The sequence below is a fragment of the Drosophila yakuba genome, chromosome 4 (assembly GCF_016746365.2).
Source record: "Drosophila yakuba strain Tai18E2 chromosome 4, Prin_Dyak_Tai18E2_2.1, whole genome shotgun sequence".
NCBI classification, from domain to species: domain Eukaryota; kingdom Metazoa; phylum Arthropoda; class Insecta; order Diptera; family Drosophilidae; genus Drosophila; species Drosophila yakuba.
This window is the reverse complement of record NC_052531.2, coordinates 130306-145908: the sequence shown is the minus strand read 5'-3', so window position 1 is coordinate 145908 and position 15603 is coordinate 130306. Positions and strand designations below refer to the sequence as shown.

The 15603-nt window shown below is 34.1% G+C and overlaps 1 protein-coding gene and 1 long non-coding RNA gene across 7 annotated transcripts; one reads left to right on the top strand and one right to left on the bottom strand.

Annotated features, from left to right (window-relative positions):
- Window positions 1–1827: 1827 nt before the first annotated feature.
- On the bottom strand, window positions 1828–14714 carry LOC6523697 (polyamine-transporting ATPase 13A3). 5 transcript variants are annotated; one of them, XM_002099539.3, is made up of 9 exons: window positions 14578–14714; window positions 9732–11156; window positions 7186–7474; window positions 7021–7130; window positions 6604–6965; window positions 6043–6546; window positions 5779–5979; window positions 2914–4792; window positions 1828–2847 (listed from the first exon to the last, which is right to left on the bottom strand). In XM_002099539.3, exons 2-9 carry the CDS (start codon window positions 10174–10176, stop codon window positions 2255–2257), a joined length of 4383 nt encoding a protein of 1460 aa, XP_002099575.2. In that variant the 5' UTR covers window positions 10177–11156; window positions 14578–14714; the 3' UTR covers window positions 1828–2254. The 5 variants fall into 5 exon arrangements, with proteins under 5 accessions (XP_002099575.2, XP_039233085.1, XP_043063157.1 ...); XM_039377151.1 differs by lacking the exon at window positions 14578–14714 and adding an exon at window positions 14032–14170; XM_043207222.1 differs by lacking the exon at window positions 14578–14714 and adding an exon at window positions 14032–14170 and having other exon boundaries at window positions 6739–6965.
- Window positions 11804–14551, top strand: LOC26534684. Of its 2 annotated transcripts, XR_001453881.3 has the most exons (3): window positions 11811–13825; window positions 13879–13974; window positions 14041–14551. It is a non-coding gene; the product is annotated as an uncharacterized LOC26534684 (long non-coding RNA). The 2 variants fall into 2 exon arrangements; XR_005561959.2 differs by having other exon boundaries at window positions 11804–13825; window positions 13879–14551.
- Window positions 14715–15603: the final 889 nt, after the last annotated feature.

The window sequence follows — 15603 nt, the reverse complement described above, 5'->3', positions numbered from 1 at the left end:
TCATCTAAAATTGTAGAGAAATTCAAATTCTTAATAACAACTTTAAATACTCTGTCTTCCTTAAGCTGGTATGTGTGGTACTTCAAACAATCATTATCAAGTGTTTTCACTAATTTTCTGAATTCTTCAATACTCCATTACATGTCCATCGTGGAGTTTTATAATAGTAGAGTTCTCTTTTTAATTTTAGAATTAAGATAGGCTGGCATTTCGCTTATATTATTGACGTCAGACAGAATGATAGGTGGGGGCTTAGCAGAATCAGTTGCGCTGTCTTCAATTACCATTTTGAGATCTTCGTTTTTGTCATCTTTGTTGCGCTGGTGCTTGATGAGTTGTCCAGTGAATTTTTTTCTTTGAGCTTCGGGAGAGGCTTGGCTTGGTCTCTTTTTTTTGGCTTTGATTTTACTCTCTGCCATTTCAAAGCAATTAGGTCTTCGTCGCTGTCGCTCATGTTGACAGCAAAGAGAGTCAACAGTTGGTCGGCGCTTATCAGCAAACACAAACTTATTGTTGTATTTTATGATTGTAACACAAGAAAGAACTGAATTTTAAGCAAAAGCCTAAGCAGGAAGCAGGGACATAGAGTAATCACTAATATGATGAAACGAGTCCAAACCAACGATATTGCCAAAAGAGCAAACTACTAAGCAAACTGCCTTTACTGGCAGTTGCGGTAAGCGAGAAAGGACTGAAGAGCACAGGAATAATCCCAATTACAGACGGTAGATGGTATCTTTCGAAGATTTTTCCTACCGTAAGGCATTATAAAAAAAAAAACCCATCCCTTTGAGTATTAATCCGGGACCTGTGGCATTTTGCGTAATGATTTGCGTTTAGCAGTAAGAAGTTGCATAAAGAAGGATAGTGCCGCTTGGGAAGTAGATCTCAGCGAATAAGGATTCCCATATACTATATATACTACCACCCAGAATTGCGCCCTTTTTAAAAAATCTCAAAATAAAATATAACAAAATAATTTAACTGAATCTTATTTGCATTTTAAATACTGAAAATGAGTTATTTTATAATTAAAACGTATACAATGTAAATAATTATAACTACTGTAATTTAAAACATAGAATTTCCTAAATAAAAAGAAATTACATTTAAAAAATAAATATTTCATAAAAATAATTCATAAACAAAAATAATAAATAAAAATATGGAAGCTGTTTATTGAAAAATTGATTTCTTGAAGCACGAAGTACGGACATAAGCACCGCCACGGCTGGCTCGGGTGTAGTCCAATCAGGTCCAAAACGTACAATAAGGCGGTCCGCAAACTTGTCTTTTAATAAATCAAATGTGGTACGTGGCGCCGTCTTATTGGAACCACAGCTCCTGGACATCATAATTGTTCCACTCAGGAATAAAAAGATCCTTCTGCAAAATCTTTTATAAAGTTGATAGACACAGATCCAATTCCTGTGCCGGATGGACTCATTCGGGTCTTCTTCAATACTACGCTCTACAGCAGCAATAGCTTCTTCTGAACCGTACGGCATAAAGGGTTGTTCAGGCTTGCGTCTATTTACGATGAATTGCCAAACCAAACTGTGCACTTGACAGCTTTTAAAACTCAAAACGCAGAAAGCAACTTCAGCGTAGGTACTCCTTGGTTTTCATTGATTCCGATCAAGTGTATTTTTTTAATCGATTTTTGAGAAAATCGCAGGATTGTTGTTTACACTGTCAATAAAAAAACCCGAAACGCAAAATTTTTTATAACTAGAGCTCCATGCCAAACCTATGAACGAACAAATTACGTTTGCCAATCGAAGCTCCTTCTAAGACCTAAATACATTTCTCATTTATGCAAAATAATTGTGATCGCAATCGTTTTTATTTTGTTAATGTTAAAGCGAACTCGAACCCATTTGATACAGAGAAGCAAATGCTTAAAAAGCCAATGAGTTAAAGTTACTTGAAAGCTTATTATACAGCCTAAATAAAAATTATAGCTTATGTATATAAACATTGAACACTTAATTATAATCAAGAATACATTTCACCGTTTTTAACATAACATGACAAATAAGGTCTTAGTTAATACAGAGTTTTCTTTGATGTAAGTACAATTAGCTATGTTTACACAGTTTACTAACAAAACTAAATAGGAACTAAATAATCTTGCCTACATTTCGTACTATATTTATAATGCAAATTTCTAATAGTATGCCTTAGTGTATAGTAAAATTTACAAAGGGACCGCAGACAATTATTCGCGCTATAATTATTAACTACATTTACATTAAGAAAATCCCGGAAATTTGCCAAGCTGGGTATCATGGTTTTGTTCAGCGTGCAAACTCACATAAGTGGGCTGTTCTGTTTCCCAGTCGGTAAAATTATTTGGTTCATAAACATCAGCTATAGGTGGCCAGTTTTTTATATTTGATATGTCATGCTCTAGACGCATGTATTTTTGTTTCGACGTGACCCAATTCTTTTCTCGCTGTACTTGGTATTTTTTGAACACCAGATATTCAACCAAAAATGACTCGACAAAAATATGGCAAATAAATGCTGCTGCTCCGTAAGCAAGCATAATGTATCGAAATCTAGTAGGAGGTACAATAAGTTGAAAAAAGGTGGTAACCCAATCGCTGGGGTACACAACCAAATAGACAATAATGCACAAATTTACAATAAATGCTAAACAAAGTGGCCAATTCGACCACAGTGGTTTTCTGTACGGTGCACCCTTGGAGAAAACAAAAGCTAGTATAATATACTGGAAACTGGACATGCAAAACATTGTGTAGTTTTCATAGCAACCTAAATGATCTTCATCCGCAGACTTGAAAGGTTTAAACCACTGCTGTTGATGCAGATGAATCCAACCTATAATCGAATTTAAAAAAATTATTACGTTATGTTTATTAACTTTGCATTTATATATATACTTACAAGTCACCTGGAATCCTGTTACAACAGAAAGATGTAGTAAAAGTGATGCTAATGGCGTGGATGATATTAAAGAACTGAGCGGCACTTGTTCCACCAGGTTTCCATCAAACGATTCCGTTTTACCAAAAAAGAAGGCAAATATCGATATTAGTCCAAGATCGACATAAAGATACTGCTTGTCCGTCAGATTGGAGTCGATGGAATATAAAATCATAACAGATATAAACTGAACTAACGAATAGGCCGCCATATACTTGAAAATACCAAACGATGTGACCAACGCAGCGCGGCCTTCCTTAATGACTTTTAAAACCGCCGAAATTGTTGGATTTCGTGAAGTAAAGGGCGACGCAATAGATGCTTCAGTCTCGCTTAAGGAAATACCAGCATGAGCCACCTTCAGCGCACCACAGTCATTGGCGCCGTCACCGCACATGGCAACGCAATAGTCCAAATTTTGAAGTTCTATAACCAGTGCCTGTTTTTGATCTGGCGACATTCGGGCGTAAATAGAACCCCGTGTTAATAGAATCTCCATTTCCTCCGGAAAGTGATCTTTTACAATTTGCCAGGTTTTACCATCCATTGCAAATATGTATTGTTGGCGCCAGCTTTCGTCTTGTAAGTGTTTTATTCCAATTTCAGCATCAACTTCTGCTGCCTCATTGTGGGTCCAAGTGTCTGTAGTTTTTACACTGGCCAAACTATCACTTGTCGGCAAAACGCTTTCTGCATAACTGGAGCTCGATTCGTTAACTAATGAATTCGTCGACTCCATACGAAAAATAGTTTTTGCGATGTTCGCCCTGAACTCAGGTGTTTCTCGACCAAAAATGTTACTATTTAAACTTGATTTGAATAGATATGCCCGAGATGTCTTGCTACCCAAATCTAAAGTGTATTGCAACTTGTAGTGTTTATGTGAACCATTGTCGACATTACATTCTGCACCGGGCGCAGTGGTATTAGGTTGAAAAATTGCACTGTCACCAAGCGGATCTGCATGCACTGTTATAACTGCTTGCGAGGCACTCACTATGCCACAATCGCGAGCTACGCTTATTGCAGTTAAAATATTATCGCCAGTTATCATTATAGTTCGAATTTTGGCTGAGGTAAGCGCATTTATAACTTTAGTAGTATCTGGTTTAAGGCGATTCTCAAGGATAACAAAACCTAAAAATTCCAAGTTGCTTTCAACCTCTTCCCGAGATAACCGCTGTACTTTTGTATAGTTCATCTTGGGGGCAAGAGCTTTAAATGCAATGGCAATAATTCGGTATCCTTTATTTGCGAACTCTGATAGTTGTTGCGAATAATTATCTGGTAAACTTTCTGTTGTACACAGTTTTTCTAACATCTCAGGAGAACCTTTGCAATAAACATTGAATACATGGTCACTAAGACAACGAGTAACCACAGACATCCGCTGAAGAGCTGAAGTAAATGGAAATTCTCTTACGATACCATGATCAAAATTCTTTTGAGCTGGCGAGATTCCAACAGTGGCCAGTAAATCGTCTACAGATGATTGTCGCTTAATTTCACTCTTAGATACCGAGTCTGGTTCAGCCATTTCAGAAAGGCAAACTCTAGGCTGTCTTAAAATTGTTGGATAAAGAATACCATATTTTTCAGTGTCAGGTATGTTATTTGAATCTTCTAGTTTCCAACCTGTAGACTGAAACATTTTTAGATCCAAGGGGTCGCCCATCATTCTGCCGTTTACTATTGTTATAGAATGACACGTTACCATACCGAAAAGGAAGTGATCGTATGGCAATCGGACCAAATTTTTTAAAGGAATTTGAAATTGATTAGTTGATGATTTGGGCACAACACCCCACATATCAAGTCCATCTTCAGTAAGAGTACCAGTCTGGAATAAAGTAATAATTAAATGTATATATGTGTATATGGTGATTATATAAATAATATAGTGATTATCTAAATTGAATTATCCTCATTAGTAAAATAATAGAATTATTAAATATTTTAGTTTTTTTAGCAAACAAATATAATAAAATCAAAACATTTTTAATTTGGTAGGCGTTAGAGTAGACATGGCAAACAAGTTTTTAACAAAACGTTATAAATGATCAAGACATATTAAAATAATTAAATAAATAGATATTATATATTTTAATTTTTTCATTTCATTATTTCTACTGTAACGCCCAACAAACACTGCCACGTCAGCACTTTTAAAAAAAATTTGACGATTTTTATTATTTTTTTTCAGGGTTTGATTCGTAGTCTTCGAAATTGAATAACAACTATTCGATTTGACATTATTTCTCGAAAAATAAATTTTTATTTAAAAACTAGTTATTCGGCACTCAACCGACCGTTCTGTTTCTTAGTAATCGTGATTCAAACTAAGGCAACATTAAATTTCTTTTGAGGTTTGCTATATTATTATGCATATGTATAAATAAAAATAGATCGGAAAAAAACAAGAGAGAACGATACCCGTTACTCAGCTAGTGGAAGTTCGAAAAGTGGGGCAACATGGATCAACAAACTTGCACTGCATCTACTTGTTTGGAGTCTGCATGCTGAGTCTCAACTTTTACTTTTATAGTTCCTGAGATCTCGACGTTGGTCAGATCGACTCGGCTATAGATCCTTATCAAGAATATATATACTTAATATGGTCGGAAACGCTTCCTTCTGCCTGTTACATACTTTTCAAGGAATCTAGTATACCCTTTTAGTCTACAAGTTACTAGTAAATAGGATAACAAATAAAAATACAATATAAAATAATCATTTTAATTGTAGAGCAAATTAAAAAAGAAAAATTATACCTTACGAAAATGTCTGATTACCCTATACAGAATAATATTTTTTAAAAGTACAAACCTTATCAAAGCAACAACAATTTATGCTTCCTGCCACATTTATAGATCTAGGAGAAATGCAAAATATTTCACTAGTCTTTAGCCGTTTTTGTGCATAAAATCGACCGACTGTCATAGCTGCTGGAAGTGCTGGTGGGACTACAATTGTGATAAGGTCCAGTGATTCAACTGCTATTTTAACAGGATCCGTTCCACGCAAGATCTGTACGTACCAATATATAATATATTTTTCGTCTTTATAAACGTTATAAAGTATCAAACTTACTTTAGTAACAAGCGTATAAATAAATCCCAAACATGCAATTATTGCCAGAAACTGGATAAATTTGTACGAATCCTCTTCAAACTTGTAGTCAACAGGAGGGGGATACAGAATAGAACGTATAAGCTCTCCTTTTGCCGTTATGTTTCCTGTGTTTATTACAAATGCCAATACTTTTTTGGAGCCAATATAACGAGTCTGAATAACCTTTGTGCCACAAAAAAGTGTATGTCTGGCATGCTCTGTTTTATCAAAAATCAAGTCACGTTTCGACGGTAAAGGAGTTTTGGTCACTGGTACACTTTCACCAGTAAGCATAGACTCATCTAGAATGCAGTTTCCAGATAATAAGATGGCATCGCAATGCAGCGTACAACCTGATGATGGTATTTCAATGATATCCCCAGGTACTATCGCTCGCGTTGGAAGCTCCTTGGACATTCCTTTATGATCAACAACCAAAGCATTACCAGTGTTGTATACTGTTTTTTGGAGCACATCCTGATTCTAGAAAAAATATATAGGAATAAAATCTGATAAATTACTTAAAGCTCATATACTTGCCTTTTTCGTTTGCAAAACAGAAACAGTTATACCAAAAATTGACATCAGGAGTATTACGCAAGCATAGTAGTAATAATCATATGTAAACCACAGAATTACAGAAAATAATTGAAAAACGTAGAAAGGGTTAAGTACTTCTAAGAACAGCAATGTCTTCAAATCTCGCAATGGTATAGTTATCTCATTGTCTCCAAAAACAATTCGTCTTGATATCTGTTCATTTAAAGTTAATCCACGCTGTTGGTGATAATATGAACACGGAATATTTAGGTCGAGACCATTTATCCTTTGAAAACTATTTATATTATTATTCCATGCATAGACTAATTGCTTGCAGCGAAATATTCGTAGTGATGAGCATCCTAAAAAAATTGCGTTTTAAATTGGTGCAGCTTAATATGAATGTATAATACGTACTATTGAATTGCGCCGAGCTAAAATGAACAGACAGTTGCAAGACGTTTTCTACATGATCGCATCCTATATGTGTGCTTTCTGTGGTCTGCTGTTCCTTTTCCAATAGTGTCCTGATGGACGTAATCTTTTAGTTTTTTCTTATTGTGGCAATTGGGATGTACTTACTTAAGGTTGCTTGAGTTTAGGACTTCAATTTGATTTACGTGGTACATTTTGTGCTTTCCTTGATAATCCTCGGTTACCAAAACCTGTTCTGCCTCCTCCAATGAACATTGAGAGCAAGTGGCAAATAAATATAAATGACGCCACCAATGTAACACGAGGCGCAATAGACCACAAGTTAAGAAGATACATGCCCAGCAAAAACCAGTTCGCAATATGGAGCGACGATAACCGCATACTTTCATTTGATCCTGCTGATCTGGATTTAATAGCCCAGTACATGGGTTTGAATCTATAAAAAATTGATCAAGCTTTAAATACTAATAAAAATAATTGTAATAAAACGTTGTCGTGGTATATAAATTAAATTCGATTTCTATGTGCATACCTTTTGAACCTTTGTGGTCTGTCATAATTTGCTTGCAATATTTTTCTCCTACCTATATATGTATGAACGCTTACTTTGGTTTACACAAAGAAATATGTATTTAAATATACAAAAAATTCTCGCTGTTTTACTTTGTAAAATTATATTAAATGTACTGCATTTCACAGTAGAATGACCAATTACACTCCTATATTTAAAACAACAAAAAAATTATATTTGATTTCATAATCATCAAAGTATATAGCTTAAAAATTTATCTAACCAAGCTATGTCTTGAAACTAACATCGGTAAACTGTTAGTTTTTAACAAAAAAAATCAAGACAATTTTAATGAAAAAGTTGTAGCTACGAACAGATTGTTAAACGCCTAATCGAAAAGGCAACATCAATAGATAAAAGAGAAGTGATAAGAATCCAAAGCGCGAACTTGATATTGTTTGCTCACTTAAGCACTCACACTTTTTCTCTCGTACACGTTTTTTATTCGTTTATATGATTATGGGCCACTTTATAGTCCATAATTGCGCAACTGTTGCCAACAAAAATCGTTTGTTGTAGGAATATTGTGCGTTACACTGAATTATTTCTGTAGCTTTACTCTACTAACTAAAAACATGAGTTTTGAGCCACTTGTACACACATTCAAGTTGGCCATAACAATGACAATAAGAAACAATCATCATCAATTAATGAATACAAACATACACATATATGCACGTTCATGTGTAATTCATACAAATTTTTGTGCAGCTGGCATTTGCTGATCAATACATGTATGTATGTATGTTCATATTAATACAGCAACTCTGTCAAACAGATTCGTTGTTTTATATGCATACGTTGCACATGTGTATATGACAACTATTTAAATTTGTTGTCTTTTTATATACTATTTCTTAACGTAGGAAATTTAATAATCTTATCTCGAAATTTATAATACAATATAATTTATAATAAAACATTTATTTAAATTTAATTATTTATTTGTTAAAAACCGAAAAACCTACCTACACCTAACTTTTCGTTAAGCTATGTACCCGAGCTTATATACCCTTTCAGTATAACAGCTATATAAAGTTGTCTGATGGTGATTAAATTAAAATAAAATCCATTTTAACGAATTAAAAAATCGCAAATTGTTACGCAGCCAGGGTTACCTTTCAATTCAGCAAAAAAAAAACATTCGGCTAAAGCAATTCCTAGGTGCTCTACAACATCGAAAAGATTCATGAACCATTTCGATATTGGCTGAATTGTTGCCGGATAAACTCACGCATGTATTTGATTTACAAATACATCATTTTTAATTCATTAAATTTTTGGTTTTTATTTTCTTTAAGTAGTTTGGTTAATAAATTGTTATTTTAAGACTTTCATGACTGATAAATGTTAAAATGTTGATGCGTAAATAAAAATAAGTAAGCCATGTAAGGAACTGTGGTTTCGAAAATTAAATTCAAACAATATGACACAATCGAACGCTTGCTGGTTTTTAAACCTATTTGAAACAGCCTAAAACAAATCACGTATTTGTGCACCTCTACGTGGTTTTGACCGGTTTTATGAAGCTAAAGCGATTTACGGAGCTCCCATTATTGTTTCGCCGAAAAAAATGGGTTTTTTTTTTTGCCTTCGCTCATCCGACCAGGGTTTTCGAACCATTTTTTCTCGTTCTTTTTTGCTCTCCTCACCCGGACACTTTGATTCAAAAAGTCTTATGCTCATTTATACGTGTGTGTAAAATTTCATGGTTCCTTCGTGTCACTTGGCTTTGTTAATTTCGTATGTTAAGCTTATTAATAATTTAATTAAAATAAACTTAATTTTTGAATAAAAAAATAAGTATTAAAAATGTATGATTAAAATTTCAAGATCTACATAAATCAAATACTACTACTATAAACCGAAAAGAAAATAAATTATTGCAAAACTGTTGGAGTTCAATCACCGGTTGTATTTTTTTCTCTATGCGGTGTGTAGTAAGAATGCGTCTAACGACATAAAGCGATCTACAAAAAACCTAAACAAAAAGAAACAAATACTGCTGTTCAGAAAGAAAACGAGGATGTATGCATTTGTGGGTTGTTCTTGCGAGTAAAGAGTAATGAAAAATAAACGGTCAACAGTTATTAGCGAGCTAAAAATATGACTGAATACTTACCATCAACAAGTCGTTCTGAGTCTTTAGGATGGAATTCATCAACGCTTGGCTCAAGAACGCTTGATTCGTTTTCGTCACTGTCCTCTTCCTGGTCTGGACGAATATATTTGAGTAATGCAACAGATCTCGCAGGAGTTTTACTACAACCATTGACTAAAATATTATTGTTTACAACTTTTTTTGTTTTATTGCTGGGTTCTTTATCATTTTTTTTAGGCTGTACTAATGCTGTCGCTACATAATGCATTTCAACAGGAGAATGCCACCAGCTCAACTTCAAGATTTTATTTTTAGCTGCAATTCCAGGGAAGTGAAGATCCTCATCCGTATCACCATCTGAATTCCGTAATTTTAGCTCTTCAATGTGATTTGGTAATGACTGTAGCTGTACTGTCTCACTTTGAGAATTAGTAATCTCACAAGCCTTGCTCTGACTTGTGAACATTTCTGAACAATTTAAAATTACAAAGGAAGGCAACTTTTTAGTTCTGCGACAGCTTGAATATACTGTTATTCTTCTTGGTTGTAAGACTTATGATATATTAGTTATAATGTCAGCTACACCTCTGATCTTTGCAACATTTTTTTCTTGAACAACATAGGGAACAAGCAAAAGAAATTTTTAATATCATTGTAGCGCAGTTTGATCTGCTAAACCTGCTTAAAAACGATGGACGAGGCTTGATATCAAAGCTAAATGGCACATGATTATTGGCTAATAATTTAAAGAGCGATATTTTTCGACGCCGTTGCTTAAATGGCATTCGCGATTGACCAAAAAGATGTATGGTCCGTTTTTCTGTTGCGATGCTTCTTCTGCAGTTGTTTCTTAATCATCCAAAATGCGTAATATACTTGAAAAAAGCTCCTCCGCTTCCCACACGCTTCTCAAAAAAGAATTGCTTGATGTACTCTTTCTGTAAAATCTTCAAGCTTAATCTGGTCCCGCTGGGCAGGACGCCATTTAACTTGTTAAGTGGAAATGTAAATACACATACACCAAAGCACGCATTGAACACATTTCTGTATAGTATCTTACTTTTTTCCAGTTTTTTCTTTATTTCACCTTGATATGAATTCATTACGATACAATCCCCCGGATTAAATTCTTAGTGTGACAGGTGCGAATCGCTTGCAATGCCAAAGTCTGTGTTCGTATAAATTATGACGTGCTTATTTGGTAAGTAAGAATCGTGAATTTTTCTAGCCTGTGCAAAAAAGTATCTATTAAAGAAATCACGTAGTGAACATAGCTATTTTTTTTATTTTCGATACAATTGGTTATATAATTGAATTTTGTGATATCAATCACTTTATTAATAACACCGTTTAATGGCATATTAATAAGTACACATGCCAATGCATGTATTTGTTTATTTTCTTTAATAGGCCGTTGTTTTTGTTTGATATATTGATAATAGATTTCTGAAACGAAGTGAAAATTGTAAATTTAATTCATCTCGTCTTTAATCGTAAAATGTATGCTTATTTTCCTATCGTATTTAACTAATAATTTTTTACATTTAGTATCTCTATACGATTTCCATATACAATATGTATTAATATATGTACATGTACAAAATGAATGCTTAACAGAAAGTTTCCATGGGTTTTTTCGGAAGTTAACCGGGCAATAACCCGTTACTCGTAGAGTAAAAGGGTATACTAGATTCGTTGAAAAGTATGTAACAGGCAGAAGGAAGCGTTTCCGACCATATAAAGTAGATATATTCTTGATCAGGATCAATAGCCGAGTCGATTTGGCCATGTCCGTCTGTCCGTCTGTCCGTCCGTATGAACGTCGAGATCTCAGGAACTACAAAAGCTAGAAAGTTGAGATTAGGCATACAGACTCCAGGGACATAGACGCAGCGCAAGTTTGTCGAATCATGGTGCCACGCCCACTCTAACGCCCACAAACCGCCCAAAACTGCCACGCCCACACTTTTGAAAAATGTTTTAATATTTTTTAATTTTTGTATTGGTCTTGTAAATTTCTATCGATTTGCAAAAAAACTTTTTGCCACGCCCACTCTAACGCCCACAAACCGCCAAAAACTGGCCTTCGCACTTACACTAGCTGAGTAACGGGTATCAGATAGTCGGGGAACTCGACTATAGCGTTCTCTCTTGTTAAAAAGTAGAAATTGCAACTCGACCCAATATTTCGGTTCTAGTGTGAACAAAATATAACGACTATATCATTAAGCTGTTGTAGCAACAGTAAGAAAACAAGAGAGAGCGCTATAGCCGAGTTTCCCCGACTTTGTGATATCCTTTACTCAGCAAGTGGAAGGAAATTTCATCACTGACAGCTTTGGCGGTTTGTGGGCGGTAGAGTGGGCGTGGTAAAAAGATTTTTGTCAAATCGAGGGAAATTTACTAGACTAACAAGAATGTGAAAAAATAGGGTGGGCGTTGCAATTAATCTATACAATACTAGTAAACAATTGAATAAATATCAAAATATTTTACAAAAGTGTGGACGTGGCAGTTTTGGCCTGTTTCTGAGCGTTACGGTTGGCGTGGCAAAAGGTTTTTTCGCAGATTGATAGAAATTTACAATACTAATAAAAAATGAAAAATTATCAAAACATTTTACAACAGTGCGGGAGTGACAACTATTGGCGATTTGTAGCCGTGGCAAACAAATTTTTTGCAAAAAAAAGTACTAATAAAAAAAAAAAAATGAAAAAATTAACGTCTGGATCTCAGGAACTATAATAGCAAGAAATTTGAGATTAAGGATGCAGATACCAGAGACATAAAAGCAGCCCAAAGCTGCCACGTTTGAAAAATGTTCAGATATTTGGTAGTCCTGAAAATTTCTATCGATTTGCCAAACTACTTTTTGCCACGCACAAGCCGGCTTTTGAAAAAGGTTTTGAAATTCTTTCATTCAGTCTTCGTTGCGTCCACTCTAATGCCTACACTTTTGAACAATGTTTTAATATTTTTGATTTATGTCTGATTATTATTTTATTATCACTTTCAAAATTGTGTATTTTGAAAAAACGACTTAAGTGAAAATGGAGTTTAAAGTTTGTCGATAAAGGAAAGGCTGATTCAGCCCCAGTCACTTCCGCAAGGCATCTCTTCCACAATTTCGAGAAATAGCTTTTGAAACTATGACACGATATTCTGAGGCAATATACCTATCAATTAAAATGAAAAAATTAATTTTTGTGTCTAAAGGCAGTTCCCCAGTGTTATCCCCAAGTGTTATATCTCGCAATATATAACTGCAAAATCACATCGGACCACTCTGAAGTGTTTAATGCATATTAAAAGACCAGAAAAATTCGATCACAGGCTGACGTCGTAATTAAATCTATTGTACAAAAATTGCTAGTGCTCCTACCTAATATCCCTTGCCGTTGTACATGATTTTAACGTAGTCTAGCTTCATAATCTATTGCTTTATATCAGAACAGCTGTTAGTTAAGTTTTAAGTTTAATACATTTTAGTTAGTCTCCGCATCTAAGATTTAAAAAAGAACAAATTTCCAAAGAAAACTTGTTTGAGAAAGTTTTAGAATAGCTTTTGCAACAAAGTGGTAGCCCATTGTTCATATTATTCCTTATTTCCGTTTATTTTATATATTTGTTTTAAAAGAATTGTGCACGTTTGTGTCACTAGAATCGGTAACTTAAGCCTAACTTTTTCGCTTTTATAGATCCCGAGATCTCGAAGCTCATATACACACTCGGACAGAAATGATCAAATTGACTGGTCTTGTATTCCTGATCAAGAATATATACATACATACATATGTACCCTTGACAGGGGAATAGTAGGGTCTCTGTTACATATTTATCTAGTATGCCCATTTACTTTACGAGAAACGGGTTTACCATTTTTATAAAAGTCATTGTGGCCTGCCAACTTGAGATCCATTTTTGAAGCTTCTTTGTTTCGTTTTAAATTTTCTTTTTCAAAAATACTTCATTTATTGAAAAACGTTAAATAATTTATAAGAAATATTATTAATGTATTCCAGCCCCGTATGCCTCTGCCTTCTATCCTAACATCATTATATGGCTTCAGCTTAAAGCAAAAACTATTTAATTGTATTAAACACTTAAAATGGAAGGTATACGTAAGCCAATATGAAGTCTCCATTTATAACTCAATTTATATACGTAGGTTTTCATAGAAACACACGGGAATGGCTAGATCAAATCCACTGGTAACGAAGACCCCACCTTTAAATCAGTACAAAAAGCTCTGGAACTTCGTTTGGTAACAACATTGGCTATAAGTTTTTCTCATCTAGAGTGCTACAATTAAACTACTCACATTCATTAGGTATATTTTGGTGAATTATTACCCGTAGTTACAGGACGCAACTTCATGGGTATGAGATTGTACTTCATTGCCATTGACAGTACCGGTGCTCTCATCGTTCAGCTAACATACAAACGCATTTCTGGTTGAAAACTACTAGCACAAAAACATAAACATCTATGTATGTATGGAATGTTAAGCCATATTTAGATGGTAACTAAAAGGATTATACTATAAATTATTTTAGTTAGCTAGAGAAAATAATTATTTCATTTAAATTACGCCAAAATTTTCTGCTTCATTATTATGCCCTTATCATCAACAACATTTTATTAAAATTTTTAACTTTTGTGACATAACATACAATCAGTCTATATTTGTTTTAGATACATATATATGTGGGGACAATATATATATCTATATATATATTTGTACATTGTATCTAAATTCTAGAATATTTATTTATGTACATTATTTTAAAGCCCAAATATTGTTCGGAATATATACTAAATGTCTCCTAAGGCACCGAAAACTCAAAGCAACTTCACATGTACGTACTTTAAACAAACGAAATTGCAGCAAGGTTGATGTGTTCACTAAAATGAGAATTCTTATGTTGGCTTCACCATACAGATACCTATCCTTTTATCGATGGGTTTAAAACAACTTTCAAATGCACCTAAAATCATCCACATTTGGCATAAAATATTCAAACAGCTTTTATACACTGACGGTTTCTGATGTGTGTCAAGCTAGCGTCAATAACGGAGCGAAAAATTTGGGACTATGGTAACTTTTGATGCCCACATTGGAGGTCTAAATTATCAAGGTACAAATAAATGTATGTTTTTCACCATTGTTATGTGTTATAACATTTCATGTAAATAAAAAGTTATCTTTCATAATTTTTCGTTTTTTGTCTTTTCGAACATTTTTCAACTAATACATACAATAATAACCCAGAAATGTTTGTTTGTGACAGTTACAAATTCAGAATGTAATAAGAGAGGGAATACTCAAATTAGTAGTTTAATTATATATACTTCTTCAGGCATGCTCCGTTAATCGTAATTTTTTTTCGGGTTCGATTTGGGCCAAATCGTACGATTTAGTTTTTAGGTGCTCTGGTTTTGGCAACATTTTTGCTATCATCTATTGGAATGTTTCGTTTCTCATCGCTTCTTGCTGCTCAAACACCTGTTTTATTTTATTTGTCAAAATCAAACAACGGGAAAAATGTCTTTTATATTTGCAATTGCTTTTTTTTGAAGCCAGGAGAATGCAGAAATTGCAGGGCTTGAGAAAATCTAGAGCTGCTACCTTCTTCACAGTTTTAATTCCGATGCTCGCAATTAAATTATAGAGCATTATTTAAAAACAACATTGTTGGCCCTCCTTTAAATTAAATAATACATTTTTATATTTTATAAGTATTTTTATCTGCCTTTTTCGTTTCACCAACAGTATGGCAACCTTCCCGATAGCTTTTGGCGACGTACTTATCGACACCTTACCAAATCGTAAATTTTTGTTGCCGACGGCAACATTTTGTTTGTCAAATATGGGGGGTCAGAAATTATTTTT